The sequence below is a fragment of the Topomyia yanbarensis genome, chromosome 3, assembly GCF_030247195.1.
Source record: "Topomyia yanbarensis strain Yona2022 chromosome 3, ASM3024719v1, whole genome shotgun sequence".
NCBI lineage: Eukaryota > Metazoa > Arthropoda > Insecta > Diptera > Culicidae > Topomyia > Topomyia yanbarensis.
Genome location: NC_080672.1, coordinates 413,408,564 through 413,430,694, shown reverse-complemented (window position 1 = coordinate 413,430,694; position 22,131 = coordinate 413,408,564). Strand labels below are relative to the sequence as shown.

The 22,131-nt window shown below is 37.4% G+C and overlaps 1 protein-coding gene across 1 annotated transcript in view; it reads right to left on the bottom strand.

Moving 5' to 3' along the window:
* The window catches only part of LOC131692982 (uncharacterized), a 329,446-nt gene extending 307,858 nt beyond the window's left edge, over positions 1–21,588 (bottom strand). Inside the window, exon 1 of the mRNA XM_058980419.1 lies at positions 19,977–21,588. Coding sequence (XP_058836402.1) covers positions 19,977–20,208 — 232 coding nt within the window. The 5' untranslated portion in view covers positions 20,209–21,588. The remainder of the gene's footprint in view (positions 1–19,976) is intronic.
* Between the last annotated feature and the right edge of the window lie 543 nt (positions 21,589–22,131).

Here is a 22,131-nt window from a genome sequence, read left to right as displayed (position 1 = left end):
AAATCAATTTTCTCCTCATTTCTGCTACCGATCTCACTTACTTAGGATGCTCTCGGAGTACATGTTTCGCATTTACGAAAACGGTACGTTCCTATTATTTAAGACGCGAATAAAAAGATGAGTGGGCGTTGTAAGATACACAATCAGAGCGAAGTACAATACTGTGAGTTGGATAGTTCGGCAGAATTTCTACGTGCTTCTGACAAATAGTACGGAAGTCACTTTTTCGGTATTTCTGCATAGACTTGCATCGGAATTTAATATTTTTGTCGGTAATGAAAAATGTTCAAACAAATTCATTTCATTCCCGTTTGCTAACTAGATTTTGTCCGGGAAGGGAAAGCTTCCCCGACACGGTTTGACACTCCAAATACCACCTCATACACGCGAAAAAATCCGTTCATAAATTCATGCACAAAAGGTCACGATTTCGTAAACTGAACGATTTACGAAAACCGTGACCAAATAAACCTCGTATTCATGAAACTATTTGTGTTTACAAAAAACCAGTTCGCCACGAGTATATATATATATATATATATATATATATATATATATATATATATATATATATATATATATATATATATATATATATATATATATATATATATATATATATATATATATATATATATATATATATATATATATATATATATATATATATATATATATATATATATATATATATATATATATATATATATATATATATATATATATATATATATATATATATACGTGGCGTTGCATTAGAATGTTTGGTTGGGTTACGATTGTTATTCCCTGGACATGTTTAGTTATTGTTGTGATTCTTGTTCATGATTTGGGAATACACAGTCGACAGTTAAACGTTGTTTATGATTTCAAGATCTTAGTCGCGATGTTTGTAATTTTCATTCACGTTATCGTGATGTTTTAGTCATGAATAGAGCAATTCATGTTCATGATTTTAGGATCTTAGTCACAATTTTCGTAATTTCTGTTCATGCCATGATATTTTATTTCAGAACTCTCTTTCAATATATATATATATATATATATATATATATATATATATATATATATATATATATATATATATATATATATATATATATATATATATATATATATATATATATATATATATATATATATATATATATATATATATATATATATATATATATATATATATATATATATATATATATATATATATATATATATATATATATATATATATATATACGTGGCGTTGCATTAGAATGTTTGGTTGGGTTACGATTGTTATTCCCTGGACATGTTTAGTTATTGTTGTGATTCTTGTTCATGATTTGGGAATACACAGTCGACAGTTAAACGTTGTTTATGATTTCAAGATCTTAGTCGCGATGTTTGTAATTTTCATTCACGTTATCGTGATGTTTTAGTCATGAATAGAGCAATTCATGTTCATGATTTTAGGATCTTAGTCACAATTTTCGTAATTTCTGTTCATGCCATGATATTTTATTTCAGAACTCTCTTTCAAAGAGTAAGGTAACAAATGTTCATGTTCAGTTTTATCATGGTATTCGTAAATTCTCTTCGCCTTGTCGTGATCGATTATTTTTTGGTTACTAATGGCTTTTTTACTCGGAATAGCGTGACAATATGAACTGGATCATCAAAATAAGACTCATTCGCGATATCTGGTTCTGTGAACTATATCACACACACTATTTGGGGTTCTCAGTGCAGTTTTCGTTTTCTGTCCGAACACCACAATGAATCTTATCAAATGAATTACGATGTTCGAGGTTCTAATAGCTTTTTTTTATATCTGCTGCTTGTACCCATAGCTGGGTATTTCATAAAAAAAGTGCATGGAACAAAAATGATTCCACGAATAATACTCCAACTTTTGTGATAGAGTTCACGTAAAAATTTCATTACCATGTTGCATGAAATTGTTAATGATTAGGGATATCTTCTAAATATCACAAGTACGCAAATAGATATTAGATAGTTCGTAAATCATGTACAAGAAATCATGAACCAGTTCACGAATACATGAATAATATTTCATGATTTTGTGATCTTTTTCACGAGTACGGATATTGGATCGTAACTAATATATTAGAGATCTTGAATTAGTTCACGAGGATTGAATAGGTTCATGAATAAAATTCCGAATTTCGTTAAATAGTTCACGAAAAAAATATTCTATTTTAATTTTGTAAACTATTGTTCCTATAACTATGAAAAAAAAATGATGAGTCAACCTTTGGTTTTATGAATAATGTGTTGTGAACTAGTTCCTGGCGGAAACCGTGACTGAAGTTCACAAAACAAAATCAAATATTTCCACTAATGAAAGCGTTATGCGGGCGTTACTGAAGGGAAATTGAACATAATTATAAAAGCCATGATTTTTGGTCACGGTCCTGTTTTCGTAACGTAAAAACGGGATTGTTCCAGCATTCATAGCACTTTATTCACGATTTTTTTCCGTGTACAGACACGGAACGAAATAAATTAATCGAGTTCTGCATGACCGCGAACAATCTAGCCTGATCGGAGCTCCAAATGTCGTGATGTAAAGTTCTGCTTTTGTTTTGGGAGGGTCTTTAAAATTATTGCATAAATTTTTAATTCTGATTTTACGAAATTTCCTTATAAAAACAATTCCAAATGTAAGACAATAGAAACTAAACTCCTAAAAACATGTTCTTTGACATAAGAAAGGCTATAGTACATGAACGGATTATTGATGTTTAATTTTATTTTTATTATTTATGTACAAGCTATAATTAACTCTAGTTACAACAATGGATATCCAAGAGTTCAAAGTATTTATATGGCAACCAAATATTCTAAACTACACGATTGCAATGTGTAGATGACGCTAAATCGAAATAAGTAGAAAAATAATGTTAGAATGTTCGAATGGAGAGAATGACGAAATTTATATATATATATATATATATATATATATATATATATATATATATATATATATATATATATATATATATATATATATATATATTATATATATATATATATATATATATATATATATATATATATATATATATATATATATATATATATATATATATATATATATATATATATATATATATATATATATATATATATATATATATATATATATATATAATATATATATATATATATATATATATATATATATATATATATATATATATATATATATATATATATATATATATATATATATATATATATATATATATATATATATATATATATATATATATATATATATATATATATATATATATATATATATATATATATATATATATATATATATATATATATATATATATATATATATATATATATATATATATATATATATATATATATATATATATATATATATATATATATATATATATATATATATATATATATATATATATATATATATATCTATATATATCTATATATATATATATATATATATATATATATATATATATATATATATATATATATATATATATATATATATATATATATATATATATATATATATATATATATATATATACTATATATATATATATATATCAATGATTTAATCAACTAAACGAGACTGCCCAGAATTTAATCTATTAAAGAAAATGATCCACAAATCGAAAGAAAATCACTTAACACTGATTACTGCTATCTTCTAATTTACGTAAAATTTGATAAATCTATCACTTTCGATCACCATCAAAATAATTAGCAACTACAAATATGATATGAACAAGCTTAATGATTTCAGCATTTCTTACTTCCAACACATTTACTTCCCCTTTCCGGAAAAGTAAGTAAGGTGTAAGGCTAATTTTTTATGACGATTTCGGTTACACTTTCTAAGTCGATGCATCAGTTCGTTAAATCAATATATTGAAACTAATCTGCTCAGTAATTGGACTGTTTTTTTAATTAAAGTAATTTGCTTTAATTTTTTCCACAAGTTGTTCGACTACTTGAACAAACCTGCAGTGTCTATTTGATTACAGGTTCATTTTTCCACAATTTGAAAAACAGTTTCAATCAGAACTGTTGCACCTAAGTCCTTCGAAAATGATAGGATCAGAGTGCAATTCAGAAAGCACTCAAGTTAACTATATGAAAAAGATAGAAGAAGTGCTCTTGAGTCGATTGAATTGATTGATTCTTTTTTCTCTCTTTTCTCCGTGATGTTTCATCATCTCTTTCATTTTATTCCATAGCGAAAAAAAATAAAACAATAATTCCAACTTATTAACTTACAGTTTCAATCAGTTACAACATTTTAGTCGCTCTCCGTGATAGCATACTGAAGTGTGTTCACTGTATTGTTACGTCGTTTTCAAACTTATATAGACATTAGTTGGAAACCATCGAAAGCGACTAAAATGTTGCTGCTGGTTGCAATATTAAGTTTATTATCATTGATTGACTAATGTGTGGTTTAGCATCAATTGACATCCGATGGAAAGTAAAGATAAAATCACAACCGTTACTGTGAACATTTCGGCACATCAGCGAGGTTAGAAGTATACGAGTATATATCTCAATATCTCAATAAAAGCGCCGTTCTAATACTTTTAGGTTGATCACTTTTACTTTTAGTTTTTGCGTTAAATTTTCTCTAAAGCTTGCATAATTCGTTCATTCGATTCGGTTCAATGCGTTAGCTAACCAGAGCTGTGGATCTTTCGTATATTTCCATGATGTAAACAATAAAAATGATGAAACGTTAATCGTTTGCAATCGAACTTAAGACTGCAGTTGCCCAAGAGATGGAAACCGTCAAGTATGAAGTGAAGCAAGTAGCATCCGCTATTGAAACGTTCCAGGAATATTTGTCTGCGAAATTTGACGAAATTGTGTCAGATTTCAATGATCTTAAAGCAGAAAACGTCTCATTGAAAGAAGAAGTTTCCGTTTTGAAAAAGTCGAACGCCAACCTAACAAACATTGTCTCCAAATTAGAAAAAAATCTCGATAAATCCAACAAGCTTGCATCATGTAATAATGCAATGCTGTTTGGGATTCCTGTTTTGCCTAATGAAGTCGTACCAGAGCTCGTGAAAAAGACATTGTCCTGCCTTGGAATATCATTGGATCCAGACTCGATAGTCTCTTCCAATAGAATATTCGTAAGCAAAATACCGGGTAATTCACTCGTCCCAATCAGAATTGTTTTTAAACAAATGGAGCTGAAAGAAGAAATACTAAACAAAAAGAAAATTGGCGGTAAACTGCTGTCGACTTCAATTGATAGCGCACTTCTTCTGAACGGCAAAGCTACAGTTGTTTCAATCCGCGATGAACTTACACCGCTTTCCCTAGAAATATTAAAAGAACTTCGTGAAGCACAAGAAACTTTGCATCTGAAATACGTATGGGCTGGTAGGGGCGGTGTTATTCTGGCAAAAGAAACTGACAGTTCTAAACCCGAGATCATCAAAGATCGCGAAGATTTGAACAAACTCATGTCACGCTTATTAAACATGTCTGTTTCGTCCCCGTCCCCTAAGAGAAGAAAAAATGCAAGTGGAACTGACCAACAAAAATGATTTCTCATCTAACGACACCTTTTTGTCATCTGCTGTCCGTAACCTTTCAAAATGGAAACTCAAACTCAGCAACTCAGAAATTTCTATCATGATAATTTGAATGAATTTATTGCGCAATTTAAAAATGTTAATTTTAAAAGTTTAAAAATACTTCAGTGGAATATACGTGGAATGAATGAACTAGATAAATTTGATATTTTATACTTTCTGGAAAACTGTAATATTGAAATTGATGCAATTATTTTGGGGGAAACATGGATTAAAGTGGACAACTGTCATATTTTCAACATTCCTGGACACAATGCAATTTTTTCGTGCAGAAATTCATCACATGGAGGACTAGCACTATATATTAAAAACCAAATAAATTATAATGTTACCAAAAATGAATTCACAGACGGTCTGCACACCATCCATGCTGATTTCACAATTGATGGGCGTAGTTATAGCATTATTAGTATCTATCGGCCTCCATCGTTTGATTTTCAAAGATTCTATGAAATGTTGGAATGTTGGTTACATAATTCCAGTAAAAACGCACCTTGCTTTATTGCAGGCGATGTAAACATACCATTAAATCTGTGCAACAACAATGTAGTACGTAAATATATAAACCTACTGGAGTCTTATGGTTACATCTGCTCGAACAGTATCTCTACCAGGCCTTTAAGTAATAATATATTAGATCATTTTATATGTAAATCGAACGACGCTTTTCGAGTTCGTAACGATACAATCTTCACTGACGTTAGCGATCACTTGCAAATTATATCCACGATTCAGTTATTTGGACACAAACAAAAGCAAACACTTACTAAAAAAGTTGTGGATCACTTCAAACTTGAATCGATGTTTAAAAGTTACATTGAGAGCGTTGATTGCGTCGAAAACGTTGAAAACACCTTGTCTGACATTACTATAAAATACAACCAGATGCTCCTACAGTGCACCAAAACATTTACCATAGTAATAACTGCAAAAAACGAATACTGCCCCTGGATGACGTACGATCTTTGGAAGCTAATGAGAATGAAGTCAAACTACTTAACGAAAGTAAGGAAAAAACCTGATGATATTCACCTCCAAATGATGTTAAGCCATATAACTAAAAAGGTAGATAAAATAAAAAAATCAAGCAAAAGGTCATATTATGAAAACCTACTAAATACCACATGTCACTCTAAACTGTGGAAAAATATAAATATTATTTTTGGGCGAAAGAAAGGCTAAGGATAAAATCAATTTGTCAGTAAATGGTTCAATAATTCAAAATGAGCAAGATGTCTGCGAAACTTTTAATGAGTATTTTTCAAATATTGGTAGCAATCTTGCAAGCAGCATAGTAAGTCCTATCAACGTCAACCCTCTAAGATATGTGAAACGAAACCGTACCACAATTTTCTTACGGCCTACCAATATTAACGAAGTAACTATTTTAATTGGGAACCTCGATGCTAAGAAATGTAGTGGCCCTGATAATTTGCCAGCTAGTATTTTAAAACACAATTATCTATCTTTTGCTACAATCCTCACTCAAGTGTTCAATATAATTATTGAAACTGGTGTTTATCCCGACTGCCTTAAAACTGCTAAAGTGACTCCAGTCTTCAAGTCTGGAAACACAAGTGACCCCTGTAACTACCGCCCTATATCGATGCTATCGGTTTTGAATAAAATTATAGAGAAGCTTCTCGTCAATAGGTTAGTAGAGTTCATCGAAACTAATAACATACTGAACAATTTCCAATACGGTTTTAGGGAGAATTGTGGCCCAATGACGGCCATCACAGAGTTGATTGATTATCTGGCTGGTGAAATTGACAACAAAAAAATGGTTGGAGGTTTATTTCTAGACTTAAAAAAGGCATTTGATACGATAAATCACACCATACTGCTTAATAAGCTGGAGTTGTATGGTATTAGAGGAGTTGCTCATAATGTGTTGAACAGTTATCTGACGCACAGATCACAGTATGTATCAATTGGAAGTGCTCGCAGCTCATGTCGCCCTGTTGGGGTAGGTGTCCCTCAAGGCAGCAACATAGGACCTCTGTTATTTTTATTGTACGTTAACGATATTGGCAACTTGAAATTAAAAGGTGTACCTAGACTTTTTGCTGATGACACTGCTCTGTTTTATCCCTGTGCAGACGTCAACTCAGTAATCTCTTACATTGATCACGACCTTAAAATTCTTAAAAGTTTCTTCGATGCGAATTTACTTTCACTAAACTTGTCTAAAACAAAGTATATGATTTTTCATTCACCTAGGAAAAAAATGCCAAACCACGCAAATCCTTGTTTGAATGAAACATATGTAGAAAAAGTAAACACTTTTAAATACTTGGGCCTCCATTTGGACTCGATTTTGTCCTGGGATACACACATCAAAAGCGTTGAAAACAAAGTTTCATCGCTATCGGGTGCTCTTTGGAAAGTGAGATCGTACGTCCCGCAAAGCATTCTTATACAATTTTACTACGCGTGCATCCATTCACAAGTCCAATATCTTGTCTCAGCTTGGGGACACGCCAGCAAATCGAAACTAAAGAAAGTTCAAACTTTGCAGAACAGATGTATCAAAATTGCACTTAGATTACCAACACTTTACCCTACCCGTCAACTATATTCGAACAACCCTTATGAAATTCTACCTGTCGCAGCTTTACGTGACCTCCAAACTCTAATATTCATTCATAAAATGTTCAAGCAAAGCCGGTTCCATCATAACCTTTCAATCGCCGTTGGCAATCAGCGAAACACCCGACAAGCTAACCATTTGCAGCGTGCTAGAGCGGCTTCTAACATCGGCCTCACGCGTATATCTTTCTATGGTCCATCAATTTACAATTTGCTACCCAATGAGTTAAAAAACATCGCCAGTATTAGTTCATTCAAACGTAGTGTTAAGAAATATTTGATAATGAACGTAGTCCAATTTATTTTATAAAAGAGTGAAGACGTGCATATCAAAAATAGATTACCTTAGTTATAAATTTGAACTTATATTTCATAAATTTCATCTTAGTCTTAATTTTTCTACTTTTAAAATGTAATTATATGTATAGATTAGCATAATCTGTCGAGCCCCTTAAAAGGAATCTTATATTCCACTGGGAGCTCACCTTAATGATTAAAGTTAGTTGATTTTTCCTCTCTTTTAATATTTTTCATTAATCCCTCAGCTCCATTAAAAATCTTTTTGATTTTGTTTAACCTGCTGTATAGATCCTGGAGCTGAGGTCTGTAAGTGTCCGTGACCAGGGGGCTCTATGTGCGAGCTTCTTGGTACGGGGGTGTGTGGAGGGAAATTAAAAAAAAAATGTGCAGGGTCAGGTAGTGGGCAATGGGTCGGTTCACCTAGATTCTCATCTCAAAAACACCAACTAAAATACGGGGAATAACTTCCAAGATTTATAATGAATTCCATTTCTTCCAAATGTGACATGAATCTTTTAATGGTCGTGGTGCGAATAAGTGGTTTCAGTTCCTGAAACCACATGCTACAAGTTATTATGAACAATGCCTGGTTTCGCTTCGGCTAATTTGTTGAACGCTATCAGCATAGTAACGCTATCCTGTCATAGTAGCACTTCATAAAGGCATTTTCACTTTTAGTAAATGTTTCGCATCACGAATGCCTTTTGCGTCTTATGCGCAAAAGCCGGAAGTTAATAACTGGAGCACCACTTCTTGCTGCCACTTCACACAATATAGAAGGAACTGTTGTTGTCACACTAAGCATACTGAGTAGGTATCGTGACCGGTATCTTTGGTGGTTCGAAATAGCAAAAACGATTTTAGCACCTCAAAATATGGGTGCGGCCGAAGAAAATCGAACAATAGATGCCTTGTTAGCAACGAATAAAATGTGGGTATAGCTTACGCAAATGAACAATTTCGTTGACAAGCTGTAACGTGCTATAAGCCGCCAGTATTTTTTGGGACACCACAATAACAGACACCTGGGCATTTCATGGTACCAGTTATGACCACATTAGAACGTAGAATTCATCACATTTTTTGAAAATTTGTTGTTCGCCCGAAAATATATTGGTAATGTGAAAAATATTTTGAGACATTTTTGCTAGCTCTAGAAAAATGTCAAAAAAAAATGATTCCGTAACAGAAGAACATGCGTTCTTTAGACAATATAAGTAAGATCGGAACGGAACAAAGTAATCGCCATAACAGTATTCAATCCATTCCGGTCAGACCCTCCCAATATTGTCTTCTAAGTATACCGGGCTCGATGTATAGTCCCAAAACAGCATCGGATTCATAAAGCTAGCTGCGAACGGTAGTACCGGCAAATATTTAGCGGATCCGTTTTTGATTGGTGCTTGCTATTGACGGCTCTGCCCGAGATAGGCATGGAAGTTTAACTTTTTCCACCTCGTTTTGGAAAGGTTAGACGAACATCACTTTTTTAACTTCGAAATTTATACAAAACTGGTGAGCATTTTATGACTAAATAGTGCAAAAAGTGAATAATTCCAATCAGCACAACAAAAATTAAAACGAGGTTCCCATGTTGAGCTCTTAAAAGTATTCTATTTTAATATTTACATGACCATACTTTAATAATGTGAAACCAACAATTAAAGTAGACCAAACGCAAACAAACCATTTTTCTGCCGACGAAACAAAATAAACGAAACTCAGTATACGCGTGTTATATCCAAAAACTCATTTAACCGACCAACAACAAACGTTAAAGCAAATCATAAACCACGGTATAATTCAGTTGATCTGTTTTCTATTACATCTATCGTACTCGACTGGTGTTGAAATAGATTGTACCGCTTAACTTTATAGATTCGAGTCATTTTAAGGTTTATATTTGAAAGCAATTTAAACAAACTTTCCCTTGCAAAGAAAATAGTGAAAATATATTTTTTAGATTCGTGAAAATGTCAAATAATTGAGCATGTAGATCTTTATTATTTTTAAAATGGCCGCATTACATGATTGCACAAAACTTCTATTCAAAACAGTGCAGTAAAATTTCATTTCATTCAATCGAAACTGAATGAACGCAGTCAATCAGTCGTCTGCAGTAGCATTCACATTCATTTAACGCATCAGTTGTTGTTAATCTGAAGCTGGGTTCATGGCACTTCACTCACCGCTGCTTTCAAATGAGTCGCAATTCATATTCAACCTCCTTCGTTTGATCCTCTCAAATGAATAGATCAGCTTTCAATTTCCCCAGTGAGCACCAGTCAAATGAGATCCGGGTAAACCTAAGACAAAAAGAGACAACTGGCTTCGTATTTTTGGTTATCATGCCTTTCTTGTGCCAGATGACAGATGAGTGTATGCAGCTAGCGAGGTTGGCAGTGCAGCCAATTTCTTTGTCATATTTAGATATGTTGCTCTAATACACATAATAATGACCGTTTTATTGACACACATTTCGCATTTATCTGGTACTAATCAATCCAACATTTTTATCACATACTACATGTTTCTAACAAATTTGGCCAGCATAACAGCCTATTCATCAGAATCAAATTTGCAACAAAAATATTATAGAGATGAACGTACTACCAAATAACATTTTTCATTGCAACCAGTTTCAATAAGCTGTTATTAGTAGATTCATTATTTTCGTCTGAACTCTGCGAATTTAAGAAAATTTGAAAAAGAAATATGATAGCCGCAGTATGCTATCATAATTGTACGAAGCTGTCAAATTCATTGCTAAAATCAAATATGTAATTCAGCTATTTATTTGCACCTCTACCAATAGTTCCCTGTGTACAATTCCGATGACATGGTGAAGAGGTAAAACATTTCCACACTGGTTATATAGGAACACATTACGAGCACAGTATATAGTCTACGAGAATCTTTTTTTTCAGAAAGAATTCGAAAAGGTTCTGCTCGATATGAATGCTATAAATAGGTCATATCGAAGGTGGGTTTATTGATTTGAGGTAACCAAAAGGCGCCATATTGGATTGATTGATTGCAAAATGTCCTCAATCATCAGTTTCCGTCATCTAGTGACCATCATTGCAAAAGCGATATAGATATATATTGATCATGGTTTTTACTGTGGTGGTTACCCGAAACCGCCATCTTTGTTTTCAAAATGGCCTAAATTCATAAATTACGGTATTTTATGATTATTTTAAATGATACCCATATTGATAGTTGTTTTCACAGTTTCTTGGTCACTATAGGCCGCAATCTTGGATTTCAAAATGGCCTAACCTCCTTTCAAATGGTATCCATGTTGCCCTCATCTCTGATTTAAAAATGACTTTAACCATCGAGCTTGAGCTTGACCTTGTACGACCACCCGTAGCTGCTACTCCGTTATCGATCTAGACTAGCTGAAGTTGCACAGGGAATCAGTAGTAGTGCTTGGGATTAGGGAAACATCTTTCAATGTGCAACTCCTGGTAATCTTAAAGTGTTTATTGAACAAAACCGGCGCCGTAGATCGCAGAAGGAACGTTAGTCCGATACTTGCTTTTGCTAGGCAACGGTTTTACTTCCCTTCCGGAGAAAGATTTTACACCTCAGAAAAATCTCAGCGACCTCGGCTGGGATTGCACCCAGACTAACTGGGATGGGTGGCTGTCACGCTTACCACTCAACCAACTACGCCTTCATTTAAAATGACTAACCATCGATTTCCGTTATCTATCATCTTGGACCTTTAACGAGTTCGCCCGTTTACACCTAAGACAAGATAAAGCAACTAGTAATACGATTTCTGTATATTTCTGTATTTTGGTAGTACGTCCATCTCTATTTCAAAGTTTGTGGCAAATTTGATTCTGATGAATAGGCTGTTATGCTGGCCAAATTTGCTAGAAACATGTAGTATATGATAAAAATCTTGGATTGATTAGTTCCAGATATATTTTGGCGAAATGTGAGTTAATAAAACAGTCATTATTATGTGTATTATAGCAACATATCTAAATATGACAAAGAAATTGGCTGCACTGCCAACCTCGCTAGTTGCATACAGTCATCTGTCAACAATTATTCACCAGGGCACAAGAAAGGAAAGAAAACTCTCCAAGAAGAAGAGAAAGAAAGGTTCGGAACATTTGTCATTTTTGAGTGAATTTGTTTTATGTTTGTTAAGCAGAAAAGCCCACTACGTCATTTGTTTTATTCTTTTCTTTTTCATATCCTCCTGATTTATCAGCTTCATCGAAAAAAAATACAACCTTACTCCTTAGAAAAAATGCTCGTACCTGTATCCGTCTTGAGTTGCCTCGTCTTATCATAGCCTTTACCCTATATTATTTATTATCTTGGTCGGAGTTATTTTTATGTCAGTGAGTGTTCCTTCATATTCATGTGTGAGTGGTTCATTGGAATGGTTCACTTCCATTAGCTGAGACCGTGCTAATGTGAGGTTGGTGTTCAATAGAAACTAAACAGGCAAAAATGTCAAATCTTGAGCGTTTTTTCAAAACGTCATATCTGCAATGAGTTACTCTCTGTTTATACTTTCTCTTTCGATTTTTCGGCGTCACTATAACACTTTTCACTTATTTTACAGTACAGATCGAAAGACGGTGGTTTTAGCTAGCATATTATGCAAAGAGCTGAGGGATAAATGTTAAAGTGACCGAATTATTAACAGAAGAGAAAGTAAACAAAGAGAGTAACTCATTGCAGATATGACGTTTTGAAAAAACGCTCAAGAAATGACTAGAACCTGTTATTCAATTGACAGTGAACTTTGAGTGACTCAAACGAAGACGGCTGCCGAACTCAACTGATATAGTGGTGGTATGTTTACAGTGAAAGGCTCGAAGTTTCACTTGAAACGATTATTTTCGTTTGAAATTGATATTTTACCGCACTGATTCAAAACCTATCCAAACAAACTATTTGTAAGTGATGAGAAAGTAGCAACGTTCGCGCATTGTCATCAAAGTTTAGTATCTACTGACATAAAATAGCCCCGGAATGCAGCTATAAATCGTACTACTTAAAATATTTAAGAAATCACAAGTAGTAGACCGTTTCATTTATGAAAACAACCTTTAACACATCATGAAGTAAGAAGAATTCGATGCTGACGTGGACAACGAGGTTTGAATTTTGAATATGGTTCAACCCACACTACTCCCTTAACTCTTATACTTAGTCGAGGCATACTTCATCCTCAAACCCCGGTATGTAACTATGAGGCCAGATCGTCAAGTATTAATTCTGGGTTAGGTTAAACACGGTGTAACGGAATCAATAGTCTTTGTGTTATGATGCTATATCGCTTTCATCTAACGTTTTACCTGTTTAAACCTTTCAAATTATAGAGGCCCGTCAGTTCCATGGTACCCAGAAGTCCCGAGTTATCTTAAGACGGCCCTATCCAGCATTTCTAAATTTCAATTTCTCAACAAAATAGAGCTCTTTATCCTACTACCACTCCAGAACATCTTTCGAGTAATGGCACAAGAAAAGCGTAAGACCATCATGAGATCTCACAATTGGAAGTAGGAAGTATTGGAAGCATTCTTCCAAGTACTCCTCTCCATTGACCGTTCCAGCTGTTACGAATTATGTATTGGGATACAGAGATGCACCGCCGCTTGTATTATGGAAGCCCTCAATGCCCCCGCCACGCTCCAGCAGCTGCAGCCAACGTTCACCAGTCCGTCCCGGTCCTGTGCGCGGGTGTAGGGTGTCTTCCAAACTTCCTACTGCGACAAGTATCCCTCCATTCTAAATAATTCAAACGCAGATGCGACGAAGGGTTTTCCGCAAACTTGCCTTATGCAAGTACAATGCATCTGTCAGCTCTTCCTTGCCTCAAAGTTATTTCCTTCCAGCCTTGGTCAACGGCGGGATAAGCCGCTGATATACTACCAAAACGTTGGTGGTATCAATTCAACCGTCGACGAATTTCGCCTTGCAGCTCCGATAATAATTTTGATATCATCATCTTCATCGAAAGCGTCGTTAAATGATGACACGCTTTTCAGTCCGGTGTTCGGTACTGGATATGAGTTTTTATGTTGCTTCCGGAATCCTAATAATAGCCGAAAATCTACTGGAGGTGGCGTGTTAGTAGCAGTCGAGAATATTACCTGGAATTGCCTTGCGCAGTCCTGGACCTGACCGAGCCCGTAAATTCGAATATGTCGAGGCACACAGTAGCTTAGTTTTTACAATTCTTGAAGATATTAAAACAGTTGATGAGATCATCGTACTAGGAAACTTTAATCGTGTTAGCATTTTTTGAAAATCTTCCCACAACGGATTTCTTTATCCGGATTCCGACCACGCCATTCTTCACTCATGGGCGGTAAGACTTTTTGTTAGCTACAGCTCAGCCACCTTAGTACAAATCAATCCCATTACTAACGAGAATAACCGAGAACCTTGACCATTGTTTTGTCAGCGATTTGGATTCTGACATTAGTAACGATGGCGTGTGCACAATTTCAATCTTTCGCCGGTCCTCGTGTCCAACGATTTGCGTGAAACTGATTATCGCAGATCTTTTCTCTACTCTCGAATGGCTAAATATTCAGGACCCCGGTGATGTTGAAACGGGTACTTCAAACCTCGTCCAACATTCTGGGGTTTGTTATTGACAGATACGTCACGAATACCGGATTTTCTTGGTAAAGTCTATCAAGAGAGCTGCTCCGCGGAAGTGCCATCGTCTGCATTGAAAACAATGTGAATGTGAAAACATTTTTTCCGGAAAAACTCATAAATGTGTTCACAGATGAGGCCAATTGAAGTTGCTGTTAGTACAGGTCCGGTCGTCAAACTTTGAGCGCTATCAGTATCAACGAAACGACGGTTAATAGAATTTGTTGTCGTCTTTTAATCCGGCATCTGACGGTTTATTTGTACCGACCTGTCTGTCGCTTTTCATACTTACTTGATACTTGATGGGCAACAATTCGCTTCGTTAAATCTGAGCCTAGTGAAGAATTCTCCTCCACTGGACCCGGTCCTGTGCCAACCTCTTCCAGTCACCCTGGACATTGAGTGCTTTTAGGTCCCCTTCCACTGAAAACAGCCATCGTGTACGCGGCCTGCCACGGAGTCGTCGGCCTCATCCCGGTTCTCTACTGAATATTATCTTCGCTTGTCGTTCTTCCGACATTCGTGCCACATGACCAGCCCACCGCAGCCTGCCGTTTTTTATTAGCTTGACAATATCCACTCCTTTATATACTTGGTATAACTCGTGATTCATGCGAAGCCGCCAGATGTCATTTTCTTCTTTACCGCCGAGTATTGTTCGCAGCACCTTACGTTCGAAGACACCGAACGCTCTACGATCAACTTCCTTTAACGTCCACGTTTCATGGCCGTACAAGGCAACCGGAACTATCAATGTCTTGTACACGAGTACGCGAATTTTGTCTTCGTCTGCAAGCTACGGGACTTCAGCTGGCTACGAAGTCCGTAAAAAGCCCTATTCGCAGCTGCAAGACGCCTTTTCACCTCGCGGGTAACATCATTATCGCGCCTCACTAGAGTTCCAAGGTACCACCAACGTCACTATTGGACCCATGTATTCTTCCAGCTATCACTTCGTCTTACTAATATTGATTGTGACACCAATTTTTGCTGTCTCCCTTTTAAAAGTCACGAATGCCTCTTCCACGGCTCGGCGGTCGATTCCAATGATATCAATATCGTCCGCAAATCCGAGGAGCATATGCGAACGAGTGACGATGGTACCGTTCCTTTGCACGCCTGCTCTCCTGATGGCAATGTTGAACAGCAAGTTTGACAGCGCATCACTCTGCGTCAATCCGTCTAAGGTTACGAAGGACGTCGAAATCTCATCCGCAACCCGAACACTTGATTTCGATCCATCCAGCGTTGCACGAATCGGCCTAATCAGTTTCGTCCGAAAACCATGTTCTACCATTATCTGCCATAACTCGTTTCATTTCACTGAATCGTACGCCGCTTTGAAATCAATAAACAGATGGTGTGTCTGCAAGTTGTATTCCCGGAATTTATCTAGGATCTGTCGCGGGGTAAACATTTGATCCGTTGTTGATCGGGCTTTACGAAAACCACCTTGGTATTCGCCGACGAAAGACTCCTCCAACGGCCTCAATCTGTTGAACAGAATACGTGACATAATTTTGTACGCCGAATTGTGGAGCGATATTCCTCGATAATTGGCGCACTCCAGTCTGTGTCCCTTTCTGTATAAGGGACAAATGAGGTCCTCTAGCCAGTCAGCAGGTAGTTCTTCTTCTTCCCATACCTTCAAAAGAGTACGGTGAAGTATTTCGTGCAGCTGCTCACTACCGTGATTGAAAAGTTCGACCGGGAGCTCGTCCTTTCCAGCAGCTTTACAGTTTTTCAGCTCTTTGATAGCCTTTTGCACCTCTTCTAGTGTCGGAGGCTCCACAGCTTTTCCATCGTCACTTATCCTTCTTCTGTTCGTTGACGCGCTAACATTCTCTCCATTCAACAATGTCTCGAAGTGCTCTCTCCACCTGGCTGCTACCATAGTTTTATCTGTCAGCAAGTTACCTTCACGGTCATTGCACCTGACGGGAGACGGCGCTGTTTTTCTCCGTACGCCATTGACAGTTTTATAAAATTTCCGCATATCATTTTGTTCCATACTGTTTTGCGCCTCAGTAATGACGTTCTCCTCATACTGCTTTTTCTTTCTGCGGTGAATTCTTTTTTCGGCTCCTCTTGCTTCCTTGTATTGCTCTCTGTTCTGCCAGGTACCAGACACTAACATCCGGCTTCTGGCAGAATTTTTCTCATCCGTCACTCTCTGGCACTCCTCATCGAGTCAATATTGCCATATTGAGCACATATTGAGATGTAGTGGTTGTTGCCGGTGACTGTCAAGTATCCACATTTACTTCTAAGTCAGGAATACCCCAGGGAAGTCACTTGGAATCGTTGATGTTTCTGCTGCACTCTAACGACGTCCACCTAGTGATGAAGAAGCCACACATGTCCATCTCAAGATAACAAGTATTAATTTCGGCTGTGCAGTCTTATATGAATTAAAATGAGCTAAGGTCCGATTACTTTGACGTTTCGATGTTGGGTCGAATCATCCTCAGGGGCCAAAGCTACTTATTCCTTCCTTGTTAGGTAGCTTTCCTAAGCATGCTTTGTCTTTGCAAAAAGGTATGTTGAGTAGTATATGAGAAATAGTTGGAAACCATCAGCGTACATAAGTTTACACTCCGTCGTCAAGTTTGTTATGTTATTCCAGCCTTGTCGAAGGGTTTTCCGAAGGATTACAATAGGCGCAGTTCGGTGAAGCTTCTACATTTACGAACTCCTGTCAAGAGTTCGATTTCGTTTGTTATTCGCTGTACATATTTGCAGCATGTTCAATACAGACATTCCATCCAATAAGGTAGTACTCGCTCTGGAAAAGATTTATTCAGAGAGATGTGAGATGGAATTGCCGGAGCAGGTACCGGCAGTCTGAACAATCACTAGTTGGTCATGCTTTCACGAAGAACAAGCGCTTCTACTTCCGTAGCTCTTCGTAGACTAGTACTCAGTTTAGTTAATCAGTAGAAGACTCGCAGATACCCGATGTCACCAAATTTATCTTACCTCGTGCCTTAGTTTGACGGTGGTTACCTGCGGAAACTTTCATATCACCAATCTCACAATAGATAGCAGGCGCGCTCCAGAGCCACGATCATCCCGTCAATTAATACAGTCAATTAATACAGCTGACCAGTCCATCAAACCTCCAGAGGACAGCTACACGCGCATATCCGTTGACACTCTCTCAGTCAGTAGTCTCACGTGGATGTATGAGATAGGAAACTTACGAACACTGCAAGATGACGTTTGGTTTCACTGTCTAGCTAACGAACCAAGTCAGTCTGTTAGTTATTGATGAGTTGAATTTGAAATTTTACGTATTGGAAAAGCAATTAGTCGCTTACGGGAGTTGATTATGCATGTGCGCGTGCCCTATCGGATCGATATACAACTATTGAGGCACACACAGGTAGGGCCGTTGGAAATGTGTAACTTTATTAGGGACGGGAACGATCACTTTGTTTGCAGATTTTAAGTTGGCTTTGTGGTCGCGGGTTACAATCACAAAACATTTTTATTGCGCGTTAAAAGTCAACGTTTCAAAGGAAGGATCCCTTCATCTTCAGGACAACACGACTACAAATATTTTCCTTGTCAAGTAGGGTGTAACATTTGGACTGTGTCCGCAAGAAGCTACTCTACAATGCTGCCCGCGCACATTGAAACCAGACTGAACAGATTATTCTAAAGATTTAGAAAAAAAAACCGACGCAGAAATATTCAGCCGTGAGAAATATATCGAAATTTCGCCCAAAAAATTCCAGAATTGCGATGACAGCAAATGACGTTACTGGTCTTTTAAGAAGACTACGACGTCTACATGCCTACTCACAAAGTTGTGATAGATGGTGTGTTCATCGCCCAATTCGAGTTGGCTGTTTAAATGACCTCTGGCTCCAATTAGTGGACGGGACCAAATTTTATGTCTCTCCATACATGTATCATGTGACCTTTGGTGGGACTGCTTCACCTGAATACGTCTTGTTTGACAAGATTCGTCCGCCTGTTTCGTTATTTGTACAGTGCGTCGACCATTACATTGAATACAATGAATACAAGCAAATGGGCCATTGTAGCAACAAGGCGCGGTGTGGCAAGGGCGCATAAAATGATTAAGATGATTCTTGCGTTGGGTTGAAATGTTCGTCGGTTGAGGTGTCTTGTTCCATGACTACATGAAATGTGTTGTTCATTGTTCTATATAAACTGTACTTAAAATCTCCGTCGTTGGTATAAAATTGGGCCAAAAATGCAGAAATACGCTAAATAAATTTTGAAATCACGTTTCGACGTCGTCTCATCAGAATCCAACACTACATTAGATACTATATTCACAAACCAGCGAGGGAAGTGTGAAAATCATTCTAACTTATCACAAAACTTCTACTACCCAAACATATCTAAATCAATTTTTTATCCATCTCTCGTCCCAGTTACTGTTCCTCACCTCCGGCACCACACTGTGTACAGTACACACAGATTGGCCGCAACACCTCCTCTCTCTCCCTGACACTGGCACCGATCGATCTCTATTATACGATCTCTGCGTCGCACTGCTCTTTTAGCATGCTTCTTGCTGCTCCATTGCCGTACAGAAAAAAGGCACCCCCGTTCATCCCACTTGCATCATCATTCCCCTTCTTGCCGACCCACGCACACACACGGACACATACAATCACAAAAAAAAACCGCAGATCGCTTTCATATGATTTTTCTGCGCCAAATTTCCCTATCGGATCGGGCGTATCAGCCCCGAACGCGCCCAGAAATCGCCTGCTGAGTGCCGAAATTATAAGCTGCCCACCGGTTTCGCCTAAACCGGAAGCAGGAACTTACCGAAAAAATCCTCCCATCGCTCGGAGCCGTCCGATTCGATATCCATTTTTTCGTGATGCTGCTGCTGCCGTAGATTGTTCGATAATCGTTGAATCTGTTTGTAGCTAGTTTGTTTTTGCTTTATCTCGTCTCGGCGGAGATTTTTCACAATCCTCTGAACCGTTGCAGATCGGTGCCGTCCATGTTCCGAAAATGATAGTAATCGGTCACACAGACGAACGCACACACACATACGAACGATACTTAAACACTTAATTGCGGCGCGCAATCACTTTCATTTAATAAGGCACATCTAAATCATAATAATTATGTACTTGAATCGCCGGTGGCTGCGTCTGGGCTGGGCTAACCTCTGATATGGTTACAGACTAATTCATACTCCCAAACACCTGAGGTTTTTGTTTTCTATCGGAAACTGGATGATTCAATTCTTCCGACTCTCAACGGACAAAGTGGGTAAATAAAATAAAACACATACGAATGGGCGGGCGATCAATCTTTTCTCTCCCTTTTCGACCGATCTTCTTCACCTTTCGACTTTTGTTCGCTTTTGCTCGATTGTTATTTTATTGTGTTCTTTATGAGCATATTCGACTTCAGGCACACATAATTCCGGTAGCTTGATTTACTCTCTCCTCTCATTTGTGTCGGTGTCAATCACTTCACCAGCGTCAATACGAAACAAATTGATCATCGAAAACACGGTGCGACAAAGCTTGAGATAAACATCTGTAGGGAACAATAGCCTCCGATCGCCCTCGGGCACGGTTTTTGTATTGGTTGAACAATCGCGATCGCAGCAGGCGTTGCCGTCGTCCACCCACGATGCCAAAACGACGTAACAAAACACAACCCTGTCAGCACCTTCCTCGGGTCTGCTGAACTGGACGCGGCCTGTTCTAGCTAGAACGAATGAACGCGCTCACATGCCGAGCCGAGCGCAGCCTACTACGCGAACAAACACCTCCGCAGGCGAGCACCTCGCTCGTCGCGCTTCTTCCGTTGCGTTAATGCTGCTGCCATGTCTGTCTCGGTGTGTGTGTGTATCATTGTGCAGTGCACTGTTATGAGCAAGCATTTCATGCCATCACTAATAAACACAACACCAGTAATGATTGTTTTATTTTTACGCCACGAACTTTGCGTTATACATTGCGCTAAACAAAATAACCAGGCAAGGCAACCATTCAACCAATCAACCGACGACGACGACGGTAGCACAAAGCACAACACAATCAGAACAACTCGTCACCGAGCAGAACCCTTTTTCCGTTTGCCACTGTGTGTTTTATTTCACTCTCCTACACTGTTTTCCTCCCAGAAACTGTTATTATCTATGTTTGTTTTAGGAATTGGAAAACACTGATCGTGATCAACAGACGACGACGACGGCGGCGGCTGACGAACGAATCGGAAGCGACAAAGAACAGACACCGAAAGCGCATATACACGTGCAGGAATGAAACGGACGATAAATGAACCAACGCTGGAAAAACAACACGATCGGAACGTTTGATGCAGTACATCCACGCAACCCGAAGCACAGAATGCAACTGACGATCGCGATCGACTGTCCATAAGCGCTGTGCTGTGTCCAGTCCAGCCGCCGAGCGAAGCGATTGTTGTGATTTGCAGGCACACGTCAAAAGCGTAACGTTGCGGGAGCGGGATGCGATGCTGTGAGGGTGAATGAAATAGATGAACCACAAACGTCAGACAGAAACGAACTGTTTCTGCGCATGTCGGTGGAAAGTACAAAGTTACAACAGGGATACTGCTTGTGCGACGTTTGAGAATGTAGCGCGACATTTCGGGGGAGTTGCTTAACCTTTTGCAGCCAAGAGTTGCAGAATGGGGAAAATGCGATAAATAATTGATTGAATTTGACACTCGTAGTTAATAATACGGAAAATTTTGGAGTTGAGGGGTGTCATCCCTTAAATGATGGTATTTGGTTCTTAGATCGGCGACGACTGGGTGCTATCAGCCTTCTGCCGATAGTAGCAGAATGAGAGGGGGCGAACGAATTTAGGCTTGAAAATACTACCATAAAAATTAATATTTGACCGGAGATCCGAAATTTTTTTTTTTGTAGTGATGTGACGAAAAATCACCGCCACTTTTTCAAAAGCACCACTCCACCCGGTCAATTGTT